This window comes from Rattus rattus, chromosome 4, assembly GCF_011064425.1.
Source record: "Rattus rattus isolate New Zealand chromosome 4, Rrattus_CSIRO_v1, whole genome shotgun sequence".
NCBI lineage: Eukaryota > Metazoa > Chordata > Mammalia > Rodentia > Muridae > Rattus > Rattus rattus.
The window spans coordinates 112345301-112366370 of NC_046157.1; the positions used below are offsets into that span (position 1 = coordinate 112345301).

General features: G+C 45.5%; 1 protein-coding gene across 1 annotated transcript in view; it reads right to left on the reverse strand.

The window, feature by feature from the left end:
• Positions 1-867: 867 nt before the first annotated feature.
• Uggt1 (UDP-glucose glycoprotein glucosyltransferase 1) overlaps positions 868-21070 on the reverse strand; it is a 110425-nt gene continuing 90222 nt past the window's right edge. Inside the window, exons 35-41 of the mRNA XM_032900915.1 lie at positions 20528-20612; positions 19092-19274; positions 13285-13445; positions 12004-12118; positions 5527-5643; positions 4985-5138; positions 868-3035 (exon numbers count right to left, since the gene is read on the reverse strand). Coding sequence (XP_032756806.1) covers positions 3010-3035; positions 4985-5138; positions 5527-5643; positions 12004-12118; positions 13285-13445; positions 19092-19274; positions 20528-20612 — 841 coding nt within the window. The 3' untranslated portion in view covers positions 868-3009. The remainder of the gene's footprint in view (positions 3036-4984; positions 5139-5526; positions 5644-12003; positions 12119-13284; positions 13446-19091; positions 19275-20527; positions 20613-21070) is intronic.

A 21070-nucleotide genomic window follows, 5' to 3' on the forward strand; every position in this document is an offset into this window, starting at 1 on the left:
TTTTTTTTTTTGGTTCTTCTTTTTTGGAGCTGGGGATCGAACCCAGGGCCTTGCGCTTCCCTAGGCAAGCGCTCTACCACTGAGCTAAATCCCCAACCCCGCCACGTGCCGCTTTTCACAGAACACAGCAACCGACTCACAGTGGCGCATGTGATTCTGACATGTCACAGGTCACACTGCCCTAGTGATTCAGAAAGGAAACAATTCTACTCCTACATGACAAGAGGTCAAAGAACCGTTTAGACGCAGGCCAAGAACTTGGAACTTTCCAGAAGCCTGAATAATCCATGTGATCAGTTACTTCCTGCTTCTTGGAGAATAATTCATCTCTTTCTTCAGTCACAGTATGCTCTTACATGGTGATGTCAGGTGATACTGACAGGGATGCCCTTCCGGGGGCACTTGAAGGCGGCATCCCATTTGTGGCAGTTGCTTTATCTATAGAGATGATTAATCCACAGGAAGCGAGGAAGGAACCGGCAGAGGAGGGGCCTGGACAGCTTTAGAAGCAGGCTGGGTCTGGCTAAGCCAGCATCAACTGTGAATACAACTTACATCAAGGTGGTGACACACTAGGGGCTAAAGGACCACAGGGGACCTACATCTTCCTTTTCCACAGATGATGCACACATGTCTTGGTAAAAAGGCAACTGGTCACCAGGGCCAGCATTTATAAGCACGGACTATTCCCTGCCCAACACTCCAGGCTCCCAGGACACTGGGAAGACGGCTTCTGCTTACAGTTGGGCACAGCAGTGGGGCATCCCTGAAAGCTTAATCCAGTGTGGACATGAAGCCTGAACAAAGGCTGGATCTTAAGATCACAATTGGATTTGAAAATGGGGCAAAAAAATTAATTACTTGATATATGTGTGGTAAATTTTTTTATTTTTAAAATTCATGTTGTAATATACATTGTATCAATAAATGTGCTAGTTAAGCTAAGACGCTAGCTATGGGACATGTTTACCTCAAAGTATCCTCCACGGCCTTTGTCTAGGGATGTGTGCCCCTCCCCAACTTCATAACAAATGACAAAACAGTTTGCTACTCCAAGAGTCAAAATACAACATCCTTGGAAACAGCCGGGAAGTAATTTATCCCCAGACACCTTTCCAAGGTCAGAGGGCTCAGCTACAGCCTGTCCTCAACACGAAAGCGCCTGCAGTGGGAGAGGGATGGACGGACGCATGCCCGGGGAAACTCTGGCTGACCGTGTCAGCTTCCCAGCTGGTTTCTGGGGGATGTTGAGAGCACCGAATTGGATGATGTTATTTTTAGTGTCTCTCTTTGTTCTTTTACTTGGAAACCTCAACTGAGGGGGGACACTTGTGCTCTCCCCAGGGCTCTCAGCAGGGAACTCCAGCTGACTGAGTTAAGGGATTTATGCTGGTTCTCTGAGTTCCCAATCGATGTATTTTTTTGTCTCTCGCTATTTATTACTTAACAACTGCCCACTCAAATCCCCAACCATGGCTCCTGTAGGTCATTCTTCCTTGAAACCTAACTTAGATAGATGGGGACTTAGTCACCTACAGTACTCCTTCCTCATATTCAGTCTTTATTTTTGTGTGTATGTGGGGGTATAGGGCCAGACAGAAGGCAAGGCCTTGGGTTTGCTGGATAAGCACTGTCTGCCACTGAGCCACACCCCAGCTCCCTTCTGATTTTTTAAACCTGCCCCTGTGAGCTGGAGGGCAGCCCGGTGCCCAGCAACACTTACTCTGCATAGATCCCTGAGTCCTGGGCAGAGAGGACACTACACACCTACACCTCCAGCCAGGTTAACAACCCCTCAAAGGCTCCTCAGCCCAGGCTGCTCCTGAGGTGATGCTGGGCTGTGGCTGTGAAAACACACAAAGCAATGAAGGGCGCTGTTTCAGATAGCAGCAGGTACCTTACAACCAGACCGGACCTTGGCAAGTCTCAAAGGCCAAAGGTGACCGACCCTCAGAGCCAAAGCCAAAGGGAAAGACAGAAGAGTATAGGAAACTGAGTTCCAGAGATAGAGTCATTCCTGGTCATAGGTCTGAGAGCACTTGGGGGAAGAAACATCCAAAGACACAGTCTCCAGGGTCCGAGAGAAAACTCTACAAGGGGGAAAGGGCAGACAGAATGGTGACCATCCGGATGGAGGCCGAGTAAGCTGAGAGGGGTTACTGAGGGACTCAGGACGCCTATGCCCAGCCAGGAAACTGATAACCAACAGCTTTTTAGAAAGTAGGAAGAAAAGGCAAAACATTTTCATAAATATAAAAATTGTTTACAAAACAATTACCTAGAAAGTTCACTGGGAACAGAATCAAGCTTCCTTTGACTTCAGCCATAGTGGACTGAAGAGAATGGCCAATGTTTCTGTCTTCCCTTGAACACCCCAAAACTCCGCTACCTGCTGTTTGTCCAGTCTTATCCACACCACCCCAGTTCTCCTGAAGACCGATTTGCTTAGCAACTGTACTGAGCCAACCCTGAAGACACATGATTATTGGTTTGGCTCAATTAAACAAGGAGCCCAATGCTTGGGAAGGGGAGGGGGAGGGGAGGAGAGGAGATGGGAGAAGCGTGTTGGCGTAGACCTTGAGGCATGGATGAAGCATCTGCCGGCCTGACCTGGTACAGGGTGGGCATCTGCACTGCAGCAAGGGCTGCAGGTAAACTGAGGTAAGGAAGAGCATGGTGACCTTTCTGGCCAGCTCCTGGACCAGCACAACAATGTGTGCTCTGGGATGTGGGCACCGAAGGACTGGGCTTCTTTCAGTTCCCTCTGGCGAGAAGAGAGTCCCAGAAGATCGGTCACTTGTCTTCCTCTGAGGTACAAATCCAACAGAGCCTTAGCCCCAAGGATCTAGCACCCACTAGGGTGCAGTAGTCTAATCAAATGCTCAGATCAATAGGTGTGATACACCTGCCCAATCAGTCAGTTCATCAGCAGTTGTTTCAACAGATCAGAAAAAAACAGCATTTAGTACAAAACTGTCAGACGGTGGGTCCCCTATCTTCCTCCAGAGATCATAATTCTTCATGCTTCTGAGATCCTGGGGAGAGAACAACGGAACGTGAGGTTTAAGTCATAACCCGGTGTGAGCACGGCCCACAGCACTGCAGTCCTCAGATGGTTACAGAAGCTTGGCATTCACCTTTCTGTATGAAGGTCTGAAAGCAAGCCTGAGAGAAGGAGACAGTCTCAGTTTGAAGAATGCCGCTTGCCCTTGGGCTCTCACTGCCCCCACGAGGGCAGCGCCACACACTTCTCGGAGGCCTGCTGCACTTACACACTCTTTCTGTGAGCCAGGGGAGCTGTTCTCTGATCCTCAAACTGTTTTAACGATGCTAATTGATATGTATCAGGAAAGTAAGCCTCCCTCTCCGCGTGTATTGCTTTTCCCTTGAGTTATTTAAGATGATTCTCAATAGAGGCATTGCTGAAGAGAGAAGCATTTCTTGCATAACACACTTGTACTTGCTACCATTATTGTACACGTGTCACGGAGCACACGTGCGCTCACAGGACAACTCTGAGGAGTGGGTTCTCTCCTTTGCTTTGACCTGAGTTGTGGGAATGAGGACTCAGGTTATGAAGCAAACACTTGTCCTGCTGAGCCATCTCTCTGGCCCATTGGTACAGAATTTAAAGGCTCAGACCCGCTGCTTTTAAACAAGGCTTTCCAGACACACGGACAGCTTCAGCAAGGCTCGTTCACCAGTCTCACCACCGTCCTTCCTCTATGATGGCTTTAGCACTCCATCTACATTTGAGGTACAGATACTAATGGTGACTCTGATGTGAGCACTGTCTCCATACCTCACGTATGCTCTTCTTCTGAACAGTCTGTTCCTTTACTTTGTCCATTTATCCATAAGTAACTGCATAATGAATTTCTTAAAAATACCTATTTTCATTCTTTATGTGTCTGGGTATTCTGCCTTATGTTCCTGTACCACATGCATGCTGAGCTCACAAAGGCCAGAAGAGGGCATCAGATGCCCTGGAACTGGAGTTACAGTGATTTTTAAAGCTGAGCTGTCTCTCCTGCTCTAGATCCGAGTTTTTGTGGTGAGTGTGTAACTGTAACCTTCTAGCCATGACACTTACTATCCTGCAGTCTCCAGGACGGACTCTCAAGTCACTCAAGATCCAAACTCTGCACTTGCTTCTTAGGATGAGTTTAAAGGAGGAGAAGTTCATAATCAAGAGTCCAATTTACTCACTGGTATAGGCTGGTGCAAGTGAGTTTACCTCTTGGTCCTCTCACTCCCCAGCCTGGCGCAAACCCTCTAGACTTGCATTGACAGACAAGGGTATGAGAGTTTATTTGCAAGCTTTAGTGGCTTCAAAAGAAAACCCCACAATCGCCCCATGAGCGGTTTGCTGTAAGGCTGTGGTAGAAGGAGAGAGCTGGCCGCTCAAAGTAAGCTGTCCTGACATCTACAGGCGTGCTGGTGGTACACACCAACACCTGTGTGCACCCCACCACCAAATATACACATAGGTACATACATACATACATACATACATACATACATACATACACACACATACACACACCAGCACCTGTGTGCACCCACCACTAAATACACACATAGGTACATACACACATAGGTACATACATACATACATACACACACATACACACACCAGCACCTGTGTGCACCCACCACTAAATACACACATAGGTACATATACATATATACATACACACATACACACACACCAACACCTGTGTGCACCCCACCACTAAATACACACACACACACACACACACACACACACACACACACAAAATTTTTGACCAAAACAAGTAAGCACGCATGTTTGTTGGGTGGAGGACGACAAAACTGCATTGAATGTGCTGTTCAGACGGCTGGCTGAAGGGACAAAATGAAAAACAGGCCCTGGATGGGGTCAGGGCAAGGGACCCCTCCATTGTCTCAGCAACAAATCGGAAGCTGGGAATGACTTATCCAAAGTCAGGCTCACACTCACCTTCCTGTGTCTCCTCTTCATGCAGGGTCCCCAACTCTTTCTCCTCTTGGAAGAGGATCTGCAACTGCTTGATCTCCTGGTCGTAGTCTTGCCACTCAGGGACGATCCGCACAGCAGCCTCCAGTTTGGGCTCCTTAGTCATGGGATTATTACACTGAAAACACAACCAACACACCTCAGTGGTGCAAAGGCACTCTGTCCAGATGCCACAGGGCTCCAGCAGCACCCGTGAGACTAAGGGAGAGCAGGATTTTAGGGCTAGCCTGGCTAATCAGTAAACTGCTCTCAAAACCAAGGGCAGCAAAGGTTACAGGTTAAACAGAAACCTGTCCAGGCACAGGGATGAAGTGGAAGACAAGGGTGACGCAGCAGAAAACAGCCCTGCAGGCTGCTGCATCTGGCAATCAAGGAAGAGCCCTGCAGACGTGACCAGGACATGCTCTGCAGCTCCAAGCACAACTCAGAGAAAGCCAACTTGAATGGGCGATGGCAGCCGCCAGGCTCTGTCACAGGCCCCAGGACAGGGAGGGAGGGCAGCTCACCAGGTCGATGGTCTTGGCCCGCTTCTTAGAGGCATCGTCACACCACGTCTCACACCAAAGCCACTCCTGAGGGAGCGATTTGATTGGCACCTGATGGATCATGTTATTGGGCAAATCCTATTTGGTAAAGAAATAAAACACAAAGATCTAAAATGCAGAAAGAAATTTAAGTAAGCAAGCAGTGTTGGCTTAGAGTTCAACTGGAGGGCTGGAGAGCTGGCTCAGCATTAAGAGCATCCCGTTCTTCCAGAGCGCCGGGTTCACCTCCCAGAACCCAGGGGGTCTGATGCCTCTTTCTGGCCTCTGCAGACACCTACACACACCTGCACATTTCCACGTATAAGCACGTGTACACATAAGTAGAACTTACAAAAACACACAATAATTCTCCCTCAACTAGGAGCCGAAGGGGTGACTATGCAGTTCAGGGCATTAGCACCTCTTACAGAGGATCCAGGTTGGTTCCCACCATCTGGCTGCTCACAACCATCTGTATCTCTAATGCCAGGCGATCTGGTGCCCTTTATGGGCTCCTCCAGCTCTAGGCACACAGATGGTGCATATACACACATGCAGGCAAACATGTATACATATAAAAAACAACCAAAACAACACAAGCAATATTCGACTACATTTCCCAGTATGAAAGTAAATTTAAAAAAATTCCCATTGTTTTGCTTTGTTGAGTCTGTTGCCCATGCTGGTCTGGGTCTTGGGAAGTCCTCGTGCCTGGCCTCTCATGTGCTGAGATTACAGAGGTGAGTCACCATGCAGCCTGCTCACTTCTGAAGGGTCTTACACTCTATAGTTTTCCAGAAGAGAAGCACTGACTTCCTGCTCCCAAGTGCCAGGGCCCACATTTCTCCCACAATAAAACGTTCCACTGTCCTAACACTCTGGGGGAAATCCAATATACCACTGGAATAAATGCACAGAACTGACTGGCTGAAGCTTGTAAAGAATGGCTGAGTGTAGCACTGTGCACTGCAATCCCAGCACTCTGGAGGCAGAGGCAGGAGGGTTCACAGTCACTGAGTTCCAGCCAGCGTGGCTACGTGAGATCCTGTCTCAGAACCATAACCAGGCCACACCAAGTCGTCTGTTGCAAGCAACAAGCACCACAGCCTTATATGCAATGGGGTAAGACAGACAGACGGCTCCTGTGCTGGTCTGAATGAACACGGATCATAGGTCTGAATACTTGATCCCACATGGTGGAACTATTCCCACCAACCATATGGGGCCGGGTCAGGAGGTGTGGCCTTGTTGGAGGAGGTGTGTCACTGGGGGCAGACTGACACTTCAAAAGACCTACACCATCTCTCTCCGTCTCTCACTCATAGTTAAGAGGTGAGCGCTCAGCTGTTTCTGCTTCCGTGCTTTTTGGTTTTTGGTTTGGCGTTTTCTTTGCCTGACTATCAAGGACTCTGACCCTCTGACACCACAGGCCTAGCTAAGGCTTTGCCAATGGCGTTGGTCATGGTGTTCTGTCACAGAAATAGAAAGTGACGGAGAAGTTTCCTTCATCAAACCCTGTCAACAAAGTAAACTGAAATGATCAAATGTCAGTCTTGGTCTGAGTTTACCTCTAGACACTGGAACCTGCACTACTGTGGTAAGAACAGTGTCCACTAAACGCCATGTTCTTCAGGAAGAACAAACCTACTTTCAGCATCAGCAGACGAGGTAAACGAGACTATGGATCCCTGAGATGCCGAGGAGCTGACGGTGTTAGGAAAGACACATGGTTGAGGCTGGGAGTCAAGTGGTTCTGTGGTGTGTGCTCTGCATGTACAAGGCCCCGCTCACTGTCACCACCACCATCAAAGAGAATGAAAGCATAAGCTTGCAGGCCTCAAAGACCAATAAGAGAACAGCGACTCTCAAAGCCTGGGGTTCTTTCTCTAGCACAGGTGCTTAGAGATGCCTTCTCAGGGTTTCAGTAGCCACCCATCCCCAGCAACTAAGACTCACACACAGCGCTTGTTGTTGACAGGAGTTCTGAGGGACCAGCTCTGCATACTAAGGACACAGCTGCAACTTCAGGGTGAACCACTGGGGTGGTTTGAAGGAGGATTCCCCTCACAGGCTCAGTTCTTGAGCTCAGTTCGCAGCTGGCTGGGCTGTTTGGGAACATGGTGTGGCCTCTCTGGAGGAGGCGCACTGTGAAGCACTGTGAGTTCATAGCCCTGCTCCCTGCTCTACTCTTGGCCTGGAGTTTTCAGTTGATCTCAACCTGCGGATCTGGGAGCCCACTGTCAGTAACACACAGTAGCTGACCTGATTTAGTCCCAGCCCACAAGATGGAACCCATCCCTGTCACTGCTTGACTGACCAAGAACCTGAGACTAGACAGCCCAGGAACCTAGGTAAAACAAAGTCCTTAAAAAAACCTATTGTCCTTCAACAAAACAAAACAAAACACAGAAATAAAACGACCCCTACTGACATTCTGCTACAATCATAGTTCAATCATGGGCCTGCACAGGGTCCCAGAGCTGAATGGAGAAGTGGACACGGTTCCATTGCTAACCTAGAAGCAGCTCCAATTAACAACCACTGGCAGAGGAAAATTTAGTTTCCTTCAAGGAAGTCTCTCTGGTGAAACAAACTACTTAAGGGCAGGCTGCACGCCTAGTAGGAGATGCCCAGTAGGAGATGCCCAGTAGGAGAAGCCCAGTAGGAGATGCCCAGTAGGAGATGCCCAGTAGGAGATGCCCAGTAGGAGATGCCCAGTAGGAGATGCCCAGTAGGGGAGAAGCCCAGTAGGGAGATGCCCAGTAGGAGATGCCCAGTAGGAGATGGAGGAGATGCCCAGTAGGGAGATGCCCAGTAGGAGATGCCCAGTAGGAGAAGCCCAGTAGGAGATGCCCAGTAGGAGATGCCCAGTAGGAGATGCCCAGTAGGAGAAGCCCAGTAGGAGAAGCCCAGTAGGAGAAGCCCAGTAGGAGATGCCCAGTAGGAGATGCCCAGTAGGAGATGCCCAGTAGGAGATGCCCAGTAGGAGATGCCCAGTAGGAGAAGCCCAGTAGGAGATGACCAACAGAAAAGCTCAATGGTATCTTTAGAGGTTCTCGGATTCATAATGTCACCTTGGGGATTTTTCCCTTTAAAAAAATTTTTGTCTTCTTTTAATTATATATATAATGATATATAATGTTTATTATAATAATTTATATTATATTTTATATTATAAAATATACCTACACCTCCTTTGCAATATATATCATGGCTTCCAGCTTGGGGTTTTTTGGGGTTTTTTTTGTTTTTTTTTGGGGGGGGTTCTTTTTTTCGGAGCTGGGGACCGAACCCAGGGCCTTGCGCTTCCTAGGCAAGCGCTCTACCACTGAGCTAAATCCCCAACCCCCCAGTTTGGGGTTTTTATGGGATTGCTAAGTATGCAAATGAGTGGGTTTCTGATTCTTGTGCTTTTTCTTGCTTCTATTGGTTTTGTGAATGTGTTAGCTTTTGTTTTATCTTTTTATACTGTATTTTATTATTATCCCTTAGAAGCTATTTTCTACTAAGAGACAGAAAGCAAGTGAATCCAATGTGAGCGGGGGAGGAATGGGAAACTAGAACCAGGATATATTATGTGAGGGGGAAAAATCTATTTTCAATAAAAGAGAAAAAACAGAGAAAAGAAACACGGCTGAGAGAAAACATGAACAAAAATAGTCATATGCACAGAGGTCATGAGGTGAAAGCCAGCAGGTGGGTCACAGACCTTGTAGTCCAAACAGTTGCTCTGCATGAGACGGCTGCTAAAAATAAAGGTAGAGAACTTCACCACAGACTGAAAACAAAAATACTGAAGTGGAAGCAAATCTGTTAACTAAAATTAGGGACGAACCCTGAAGAACAAAGTACAAAAGACTAAAATAACAAATTAAATGAGGAGGGAAGGGGGAGGGGGAGGGGGAGGGAGGAGAGCGCCAAGTAAAGGCAGATAATTAGTCAGGAAGCTCTACAGGGGCTGGAGAGATGGCTCAGTGGTTAAGAGCACTGACTGCTCTTCCAGAGGTCCTGAGTTCAATTCCCAGCAACCACATGGTGGCTCACAACCATCTGTAATGAGATCTGATGCCCTCTTCTGGTGTCTGAAGACAGCTACAGTGGACTCATACATTAAATAAATAAATCTTTTTTAAAAAAAGGAAGCTCTGCAGGGTGCTGCCTAAAGACAGTCAAAGACAATTTCCAAAATAGAACAGAGTCACAAATTTTAAAGAAAAACCACAAACCCTGCTAAAACCAAGCAAGAAAGAGGGAAATGGAGGCAGAAGTACCTGGTAGAGGGATCCCTGGGAACGTGATACTAATGTAGCATGAAGCGGCCATGCGGCAAGCACCTGTGCCCTTAGCCCTCGGGAAGCTGAAGCAGGAGGATGGTGAGATGGAGGCCAGCCTGGCTACAGAACTGAGCTCCAGGCCAGCCTCAGCTACAGTGTGAGCCCATCTCAAAAAAAAAAAAAACAAAAACAAAAAAACAAAAAAACCTCACAACAACACTCCACCAGCCAACCACCTGCCCGTGTCCCTGAAATACAGATCTCGAGCACAGCCAGAAGACAGTGATCTCAAAACAAAGTATTCAGGGCGGCAGGTAACAGCCCAGCTGGAAACTCAGAAACCAAAGGCAGGAAAGAGGAATGACACTAAAACTTCTAAAAGACAGAACTGCCAAGTTGCGGGCTTAAATTCACTGAATATATACTCCAAGCACATGGAGCTGCAGGTGTGTCTGGTGCTGGGGTCCGCCCAGCACTATGAGGTCCTGGTTAAACCACAGAATGATGTTCCTCCAAAGTAATGGGGATAAATACAAAAGAACAAAGACAGACTCTTTCCTCACACTCTCTGCAAACCAACCAAACTTGTGGCAAAGACACAACTGCTAACAGTCCAAAGGAGGAGCAACGGAGTGGCTCTTATACATACACTTCTAATGCTAGCTAGCACTCATGCAAATCGTACTGACATAAATTAAGATGTTAACGGCACTCATCAGTACACAAAAACCAGCTCAAAAACATGCAGCGGCATGGTTCACATAAGTGAAATGTTACAAATATTTCAGGACAGGGTGGCACAAGCTTGGAGTGCCTGCTTCTCAGAAGGCTGAGGCAAGAGGACTGCTGGAGTCCAGAATTCACAGCTAGTTTGGAGAGCGTATTTCCCAAACTTTGTTTTGTTTTTGAGACAGGGTTTCTTTGCTGTCCTAGAACTCTCTATGTAGACCAGGCTGTCTCTTCCTCCAAAGGCTAGAATTCAAGGTGTGCTTCACCATGCATAGCTAAAAGGAAGGACAGGAGGAGGAAGAGACGCAAATGGAGATCAGCTAGTGAAGGACACACAAACTACAAAGGAATGTGAATAGAGGGCACACATCTCCAGGGCAGCAGGGGGCAAGAGGCTGAATAGAAGCATGGTACCCAGGCGAGACTACAGGCTCAGTACTGAGTCTACCGAGCAGCAAGACGGCTGAGTCCCATCAAAGTCGGGGTGAAGGGCAGCAGTCTGGTATCCGTGATGACATGCCCCTGACGGGGTTCTGGTTATGACCTTGGCTTTGTGCTGACTCTGGGATACACCTGAAGATGGATTCTTTTCATGATGCTACATATCACAATAAATGACAAAATATTTTAAGAAAGACTTTAAACAAAATGCTTAAGATACATGAGACTAAGCTGGCGTGGTGGCTCATGCCTTTAATCTCAGCTCTCGGGGATAGGGGCAGAGGCAGGTGGATTTCTAGACCAGTCTTGATTACAAAGTTCCAGGCCAACCAAGGCTACAAGTAATACCTAGTCTCAAAACAGCAGCAGCGGCAGCCACAGCAGCAGAGTGACAGTAGGTATCTAAAACACCTAAAGCTACAACTGGGGCTGAAGAGAAGGCTGAGGGGAGGAGCACTGGCTGCTCCTCCACAGGACCCAGCACAGCATCTAACAACTGTCCGTCCCTCCAACTCAGGGTCATCAGACTCCCTCGCTCTTCTGGTCTGTGGGAGCACAGCACACACAGTGCACAGCCCTACACGCAGGCAAACCACCCATGCACATAAAGACGAACAGACACAAACCCAAACGAAACAAACCTGAAACTTCACTTCTGAAAATCTGCTATTTGAAAAGTTATTCCGCAAGCCTTCCTGAAAGTTTCTGACATGGGGGTCAGTGTTAAAAAAAATTTAATACTTTATTGTGTGGATTCTGAGCTATTTGACAGTCTCGGTCCCTTTGAGATCAGACATAAGTCAGTCAGTCAGTCTCTCTCTCTCTCTCTCTCTCTCTCTCTCTCTCTCTCTCTCTCACACACACACACACACACACACACACACACACACACACACACACACCTCTTACTTTCTATGAAGGAACAGTTCAGTCTGACAGAGCACACAAACACTACTTCATTTTCAGACACAAGCGGCATGCTTTTATGTGTCCTGCCAAGCCAATGGTCACTTACTTGATCAAGATTTGAAAGACTGTTGGGATCCTGACTCAGACCTTGGTACTGTCCTCTGAGTCTGTCACCAGCAGCTATTTTCCTAAACTTCTTCAGATCCACGACATACAGCGCACTGAGCAAAGAGGAGACGCTTGTTACAATCAAACCATCGATCGGTGTCAACAATGAACCCAAGTGAACAGTGTGATAGGCCATGAATGGAACAGGCCAGTGTCCCCGAGAGAGTGAGTGGAAGATGGCCATGGAGGGCATGGCCACACAGCAGAGAGGGTCACACACCCTGCTCTGATGGCTCACTTTGACCAGCTTTTTATTTTGCTGTCTAAAAAGTAAATAATTTCTGAGGCAAGATTTCTAGCTAATTGGAAGATTTAGTGATAAAGATCATTAAACTGATAAATAATAATAATCGGTCAACACTATCCTGATGACATCTTAGATGATGGAGCTGGGGGAGCGGCAGGGAACAAAGTATAAAACTGAATCCCTGTACCTCATCATTCATCTCTGTATGCGTTCATTTCAGCAAGGAGTTATTTAGGGCCCTGGAGGCTCAGAGGTTGAGAGCCCTGGCTGCTCTTCTAGAGGGTCAGAGTTTGGTTCCCAGCATGCACACAGGGGCTCACAATCTCCTGTAACTCCAGTTTCAAGGAATCTGACACCTGCTGGCCTTCATGCATGCAAAATACTCATACACATAAAACAGGTAAATCTTTTCTTTAATTTTTTTTTTATGTATATGGGTGTTTTACCTGCATCTATGTCTGTACATCATGTGCAAATGGTGCCTACACAGGCCAAAAGGCATCAGTTGCCTGGACCTGGGGTTACAGACAGGTGTGAACCCACGTGTGGGTGCTGGCGATTGAACCCAGGTACTAGGGAAAAGCAGTCAGTCTTCCTCACCTCTGAGACATCTCTCCAGCCCTGTGGTGGTGGTGGTGGGTTTTGTTTGTTCGTTTGGTTGGTTTTTGAGACAGGATCTCACTTTGTAGATCAGACTGGCTTCAAACTCATAGAGATCTGCCTATTTTTGTCTCCCAAGTGCTGGATTAAAGGCATGTGGCACCATGTCCAGCCCATACACTGACCCAAGAGGTGACAAATATGCTTGAAATAGGCAAAACAATGTATTGAATAGATTATCTGTCAGGACACGCTAACAGAGAAACTATGAATAACAGAGTGCAGTATATGCAGCTAAATAAATTAAGGCTCTCTTTATACACAGGTAAAGAGCCCTAAGCAAAGCATTCTGCAGGGAGCGCCCTTCAGTACCTGATGTGATACTTTCGTCCAGCCAAATGACTGGCCCAGTAGCCTGACTTCCAGAAGCGGTAGCCATCCATCTCTCTCCTGCTGTCGCAGAAGGGCGTGTAACCGTAAGGTGCACCATCCAAATTGAAATCTCTTAACTCCTTCAGATCTGTCCGCACAATCTGCAGTAAAGAAAACCAAACCATTTGTTAACCGACTCTAAGGTAGCTTCCCTACGCTATGATACACTTCACAAGGCAGCAGGAAGGGCGGGGCACTGGGTAACAACACAGACTCTAGAACACAGGCCGAGTTTCCCCAGTGTTACATGTAACCTGAAACGATCCCCACACACTCATGTATTTCAGTGAATACATGGGCTGGTGAATGGTGCTACTCTGAAGGCTATTTTTAAAAGTACTGAACCAATAGGGAAATGTCAAGACTGCCTTGCTATCAGGCTGCAAGATAGTCCTTAAGCTCCCTGCTTTGGGTCAGATGTGTGTACAATGAACCGGATCAACAGGAGAGGAGAAGGATATCAAAAAGTTTAGCAGTGTGAAGACAGCAGCTGTAACTCTTAGAGATGAGCATCACCGAGGGGGAGGTATGCACTTTGTACCGACTGCCCAAGCCGTCTGCAGCATTCTTTTCATCAGAACCAAGCATGCCCCTGAACTTCAAGTACCATCCATGCCAGCGACTCCTGTCCTGGCTGGGTATGGTGGCACAGGCCTGGAGCCATAATTGTCCTAGCTGGGTATGACAGCACAGGCCTAGAGTCCTAGTATTCTAAAGGCAGAGACAGCGAAACAATTTGGATGACAGAGAAAGGCTCAGCTTCAAAATCAATGGAGGAACTGTAACTAAACAATGAAGTAGCTAATTTTTGGGGACACGGTGACCAAGTAATATTAGCCTTTACTTTGTAACTTTGGTATTTATGGTAAGTGAATTAATATGTAAGATACAGGACTGCACATAATCTGACTCTGGTTAAGATCCACAGGCATGCAAAGGTCCACAGCTCAGAAAAGCTGCAGACCTAAGCAAGATAACCACATTTCCACAAGATGGCACCCTCATAGGAAGGCATAAGATCAAGACCTTGTTCCTATAAACGGGTCCCACACAACAAACAGCACCTCAACCCTACTACAATTTAGTCCTCCCCTGAACATTATAACCACCACCACTAAAAGACAAGAAAAGTTTATTTCAATTTAAAAAAACAAAAAGTACAAAAGAAAGAAAAACTTAACCAATAAACTATGAAGTCCCAGAGCAGAAACAAAACCAAAACAAGGTAACATGTCTCCTTCAGGACTAACCCCATTGTTTTGGCTCCTAATGAAAATGGCTTGGAAGAACTTGCAGCCAGAGAGCTTAAAAGAATAATTATAACTATGATCAACAACTTAAGGGCATGGGTATATTCTGAGAACAAAATAAAAGAGCTGGATAAATAAGGAAATCAACCCATGATATAAAAATCAAATGAGAGAGAAAGAGAGAGAGAGAGAGAGAGAGAGAGAGAGAGAGAGAGAGAGAGAGAGAGAAATACTGAAGAAAAACCAAAGAGATTGAAAAGAAAATCTCAGTTAGCCAAATTAAAGCTCAGTTGGAAATCCTCACGAACAGAATGTGGAAAACAGCATCAGGGCAGGAAGATAAGAGAGGGAATTCAAATCATGCAGTAAAGGTCAACGATAAATGGATGGAGGAGAGAGCGTGGATACAAAGGAAGAGATTTGGGACAACATGGAAAAACCAAAATATTGAATCTTCTAATTATAGCAGATAAGAAGCCTACTCCAATGGCATAGACAATATTTTTAATAAAATCATAGAAGAAATTTCCTCAAATCTTTTTTTTTTTTCCCGGAGCTGGGGACTGAACCCAGGGCAAGCGCTCTACCACTGAGCTAAATCCCCAACCCCTCCTCGAATCTATAGAAAAAAGATGCCTAGTAAGGTACAGGAAGCTTACAGAATTCCAAGTAAGACAAACCAGAAAAGAAATTCCCAACATATTAAAATACTAGAAACACAGAATAAAGAAAAGGTACTTAAAACTTCACGAGAGAAAGGTCATGTCATCTATATGGTAGACCCATCAGAATAGGTCCTAGTTATTCAACAGAAACACTTAAAAGACAAAAGGAAAGAAGAATTCCAAGCTCTAAAAGAACATAACTGCCAAACAACTCTATTATACCCAGCAAAACTACCTACTAAAATTGAAGGAGGGTGGTTAAAAGCACTGGCTGTTCTTTCAGAATACCCAGGTTTGAGTCCCTTACATGGCAGCTCACAACCATAAGGCTGGTTCCAGTGGATTTTCTGTAAAGTTGTACCAAAATTTCAAAAAATATATGAATTCTATTCAAATTATTCCATAAAACAGAAGAGGAAGTCTTTTGTGCTCTTCTTATGAAGCCAGTATCACTCTGACACCAATCAGATAAAAATATACAACAAAAAAGAAAATTACAGGGGTTGGGGATTTAGCTCAGTGGTAGAGCGCTTGCCTAGCAAGCGCAAAGGCCCTGGGTTCGGTCCCCAGCTCGAAAAAAAAAAAAAAAAAAAAAAAAAAAAAAAAAAAGAAAATTACAGGCCAATCTCCTTGATAAACATAGATGCTAAAATCCTTGAAGAATGCTACATCACAAATATCACTCATCATGACCAAGTTGGCTTTATTTCAGCAAATGTAGAAGTGGTTCAAGATATGTAAATTAGTTAAGTTACATCAATGAACCAGAGAACAGAAATCAAGTTTCTCTCAAATGGGACAAAAAATGTCACTGATAAAATTCAAGATTTCTTTCATGACAACAATCAAAGAGAGTCTGGGGATGGTGGACTCACACTTCAATAAAATAAAAACTATATAAAAGCAACTTGAAGCTAACATCATATAAAGGGAGGAAAAACTCAGAGCATTCTCCCAAGATCAGGAACAACTTCTATTTAATATAGTGCTTAGAGTCTTAGCCTGAACAATGTGACAAAAGAAGAAAAGAAATACAAACAGGAGAAGTCACTGTATTCCTTTTTGAAGATAATAGTATTCTATACAAAACAGATGCTTAAGACTCCAAAAAAGTCTTTGAGCTGATACATTTCAGCAAAGTGGCATTAAAAAAAACAAAAAACAAAAAACAAAAAACAGTCACCTTCTTCTATTCCGATAATAGCCTGGAAAAGAAACCAGGAAAAACACAAACAGACATAGGAACAACAATAGGGAACAGACATAGGGAATAACTTAACCAGGTAAGCAAAAGCAGCCAAGGAAACTGGGGGTAGGGGGTGGGGGGCTGTGACAGAAGAGAGAAGAAAGAGATGGCCTGCTCAAGGATTAGAGGAGTCATCATGAAAATGCCATCCCCCAGATGTAAAGACACTGAGTGCAGCTCAAACAGAAATTCCAAGGCCATGCCTCAGAGACGAGGCACAAAGACCAAGGATGGCCAAAGCAATCCTAAGCAAACAGAACAGATCAGGAGGCCTCGCTATATATATCTCATTTCACATTATACTAGCAATAAAAACAGTAGGAACGGACACCAAAAACAGACATGGAGATCAGTGGACTAGAACGGAAGACCCAGATACAAGACACACTACGAGTTTTGATTTTTAACAAAAAGTATCAAAAGTACTCACTGGAGAAAAGACATCATCTTCAACAAATGGTACTAAGAAGATTGGATTTCAACATGCAGGAAAAATGAAATCAGATTCTGATTTCTCACTCTGCGAAAACTAAGCTCCACTTGTTAAAGAACTTCGACATAAAACCTGATACTCTGGGCTGGCTCAGTGGTTAAGAGCACTGACTGCTCTTCCAGAGGACCCAAGTTCAATTCCTAGAGCCCACATGGCAGCTTACAAGTGCCTGTGTGTGACTCCAGTTCCAGGGGATGCAAAAGCCTCACACATAGGAATGCAAGCAAAACACCAATGCACATAAAAATAAGATTAAATTAAAAGATCTGGTACTCTGAAGTTGTTAGACAAAAGAGTGAGGGACCTCAACTCACAGCAGTGGTTCTCAACCTGTGGGTCGAGACCTTTCATGGGCCTAAGGCTGTTCTGCACTTGGATCTTTATTTACGTTACAATTCACAACAGTAATTAAACTGCTGTTACAAAGTCGCAACAAAAGTAATGTTCCGGCTGATGGCCACAGCATGAGGAAGTGTGCTAAAGAGCCGCAGCATTAGGGAGGCAGAGAGTCTGAATAGACTCTAATAAGCCCAGGAAACAAAGTACTCAGTGAACAAATGGGCTCTTCTGGAACAAAAAGCTTCTGTCAAGCTTTGCTGTAAGGTGTGTGTAAACAGTCCACAGAGTAGGAGAAAGCGCTGGCACCAATGCAGCACGGTGACTATTATGGGATGACTAATGGCTTTCTGACTGGATTTGAGGCTTGCTCCACAGGAGGAAACTTCATACCTAGTATTGAAATCATGGCCAAAAGCCCATAGGCTACAGAGCAGAACCTGATAGTTATTTTATTAAATAGTGATGCTCTCAAGGTACCTTCTACATATTTATGTTAAAACCTTCTGAATATTTATTTCTTCTTTTTCTTTTTTTTTTTTTTTTTTTTTCTTCAGAGCTGGGGACCGAACCCAGGGCCTTGCGCTTGCTAGGCAAGCGCTCTACCACTGAGCTAAATCCCCAACCCTCTGAATATTTATTATTAGCACTGCCCTTAGCCTTGGTCAGAGAAGCTTATGCAGTAGGCAGCAGATACAAAGCCGGTCAAAGTGAAAAGGAGACTGAATGCTCAGTGCTGAATGGAGTATCTGCATCCTGAGGCTCAGAGAACAATGAGGAAAATGAGACAGAAAGGACAGGGAGAACTGCTGCAGAAGGATGGGGAGGACTGCTATGGAAGGATTGGGAGGACTGCTATGGGAGGATTGGGAGGACTGCTATGGAAGGATTGGGAGGACTGCTAGGATTGGGAGGACTGCTATGGGAGGATTGGGAGGACTGCTATGGGAGGATAGGGAGGACTGCTATGGGAGGATAGGGAGGACTGCTATGGGAGGATAGGGAGGACTGCTATGGGAGGATAGGGAGGACTGCTATGGGAGGATAGGGAGGACTGCTATGGGAGGATAGGGAGGACTGCTATGGGAGGATAGGGAGGACTGCTATGGGAGGATAGGGAGGACTGCTATGGGAGGATAGGGAGGACTGCTATGGAAGGATTGGGAGGACTGCTATGGGAGGATTGGGAGGACTGCTATGGGAGGATAGGGAGGACTGCTATGGAAGGATTGGGAGGACTGCTATGGGAGGATTGGGATTACTGCTATGGGAGGATAGGGAGGACTGCTATGGGAGGATAGGGAGGACTGCTACGGGAGGATAGGGAGGACTGCTGTGTGAAGGATGGGGAGGACTGACGTGGAATGCTGTTTTCTGGACTCAGAGCAGCTGTGGCACCTGTACAGCATCAACCAGGCACAGTGCGGATGAATGGACACCCATTACTGAGGAGAGCTGCCAGGAAGGAGGATCTTTCTCTTTTCAGGATATGGTCACTAACAGGATCTCATGCTCCAGTGGATGGCTCTGTGCCCATGTACCCATGGGCTGCTCTAATTGGATATAGTGGGTTATTCATTTTATTGTATACAAGCATAAACTCTCCAAAAGTTTTTAAAGAAAAGATGTGCTGATGGAACGTAAACATAAAAAGTAATGACATCTGGGTGATTTCTTTTCGTATTTCTGAAATACTGATACAAACACAGGTGCTTTGCCATCTGAAAATCATGTTAACCCCGTGTGTGTGAGCTTACCTGATCAGCATCCACAAAGAGGAATTTGTCAACAACCAATGGGAAAAGCACATCCAGGAAGAGGATCTTGTAGCCCCAGATAATTCGCTGCTTCTCGGTCTGCTGGTGAAGCCACCGTGGCCATTTGTACTGAACAAGCTCATACTGGAAATTGTATTTTTTGGCCATGTAAGGTATAAACTCCTATTTTTAGACAAAGGGAACAACAATCATTCATTCTGATTAAGAAAACCAATGCCTTAATGTAAGTTAGCCACCATTATTATTACCATACAACTAAAACACACTAAAACAAGGTCTAGAAAAATCTGGCTTTAATCCACTTTACTCACATAAGAAAACATCTAAACTCTGGTCCAATCCCTATTTCTTGATGATGTCTATTCACCACAAGAAATGATGGAAATCTGCAAGGGATGGATGGCTTTTAGATTTAGAACTTTATAACTCGTGTGTGTGTGTGTGTGTGTGTGTGTGTGTGTGTGTGTGCGCGCGTGTGTGTGTGGTGGGGGTTGGTACATAAGCTCCGGGTTCACTTATCTAAATTTAATTTTAGTAAAACACTCGAGGAGTTTGATATTAAGGTCTTCTCAAGGCTGAGTCTAACCCAGGCTATCACACAGCAGAGCCAGGACTCTGAGTAGGCTCCGGGTGTTGACAAATCCGAGTTCTGTGCTCCAAATAGCAGCTCTCAGGAGATCAGAGGTGAGGTAACGACTCACCTGAGATGAGTCACACTGAATACAAAGTTGTCTACAAATACTAGAGAAAAAGTGAATTCAGGAAAATCAGGCCAAGCTAATATGAGCCACGCTGGAAACTTTTCTTTTGGCACAGGGAAAGCAGCCCCCTCAGACCTTACTCATGAGAAAAGTATTCATTCTCAAAACACACATCACTGTGCTTTCTAAACTAAGGGAAGACACGCAAGCCTCCGAGGCAAGGACTGTGATCTTTTTCTAAAACATCGTCTCTTAGAAAAGACAAAAGTGGGCTGGAGAGATAGCTCAGCGGTTAAGGAGTACTGATTTCTTCCAGAGGTCCTGAGTTCAATTCCCAGCAACCACATGGTGGCTCACAACCATCTGTAATGGGATCCAATGCCCTCTTCTGGTGTGTCTGAAGACAGCTACCATGTACCCATATAAATAAAATAAGTAAAAAAATAAAAAAGTAAAAAAGAAAGAAAAGACAAAGACTTTCCTCCTGTATCACCTAGCTTCAAGCAGGCCATAATTTTGGGTTTAGATTCATAAACACTATTACCCCAAACAGAGCAACCTGGAAAAAAATACCAACCCAGAAAGGGAGAATGAAATTAGAGTATTATGACAAAGGGATAAAAGGTAAAGATACAGATAAAACAAACGTAGAAAAGAAAATGTTACAGTGCACGTATTCTCTTAACAAGGTTTTCCTTTTCCCCATGAACAAACCTTAAATGTGGGGGACAAATAATTCTTCAAGAACCAGAATTTCACAGGAGTTTTGGTATTCTTCAGGACTGATAGCATCATGATGCTGCCAAACAAAACAAATAATCATTTCCCAATGCTTTTTAACCTCAGCAACATCAAGCAGAGAAACTCACAAGAATGACAGCAGAGCTAACTCACGGTTCAGTTAGGCAGAGACCTTTGCTAATGGGAAAGTGTACGTACCGCACTCTAACCATGTCACCGAGAGAGACAAGCATTTCCCTGTAAGGATATTCCAACAGATAGAGGCAGACACTAATTATGCTGCACTTTAAATGACCCATCCCATCAACTGGTGGTGTGAGTGAGTTAGCACTGAGGGCCATGGTCAGGACTACACCACTCTCCAAACCCATGCTCAGGCACAGCAACATTTGGTACAGGGCAAATGCAACATACATAGCCTCTGTTAGCCCGAACAGAGAGCTGTGAGAGAAGGGGAGTCAGTAATGGGGAAGGGAACCAGAGGGCACAGGCTCAGGAAGGCTATCATCGCTGCTG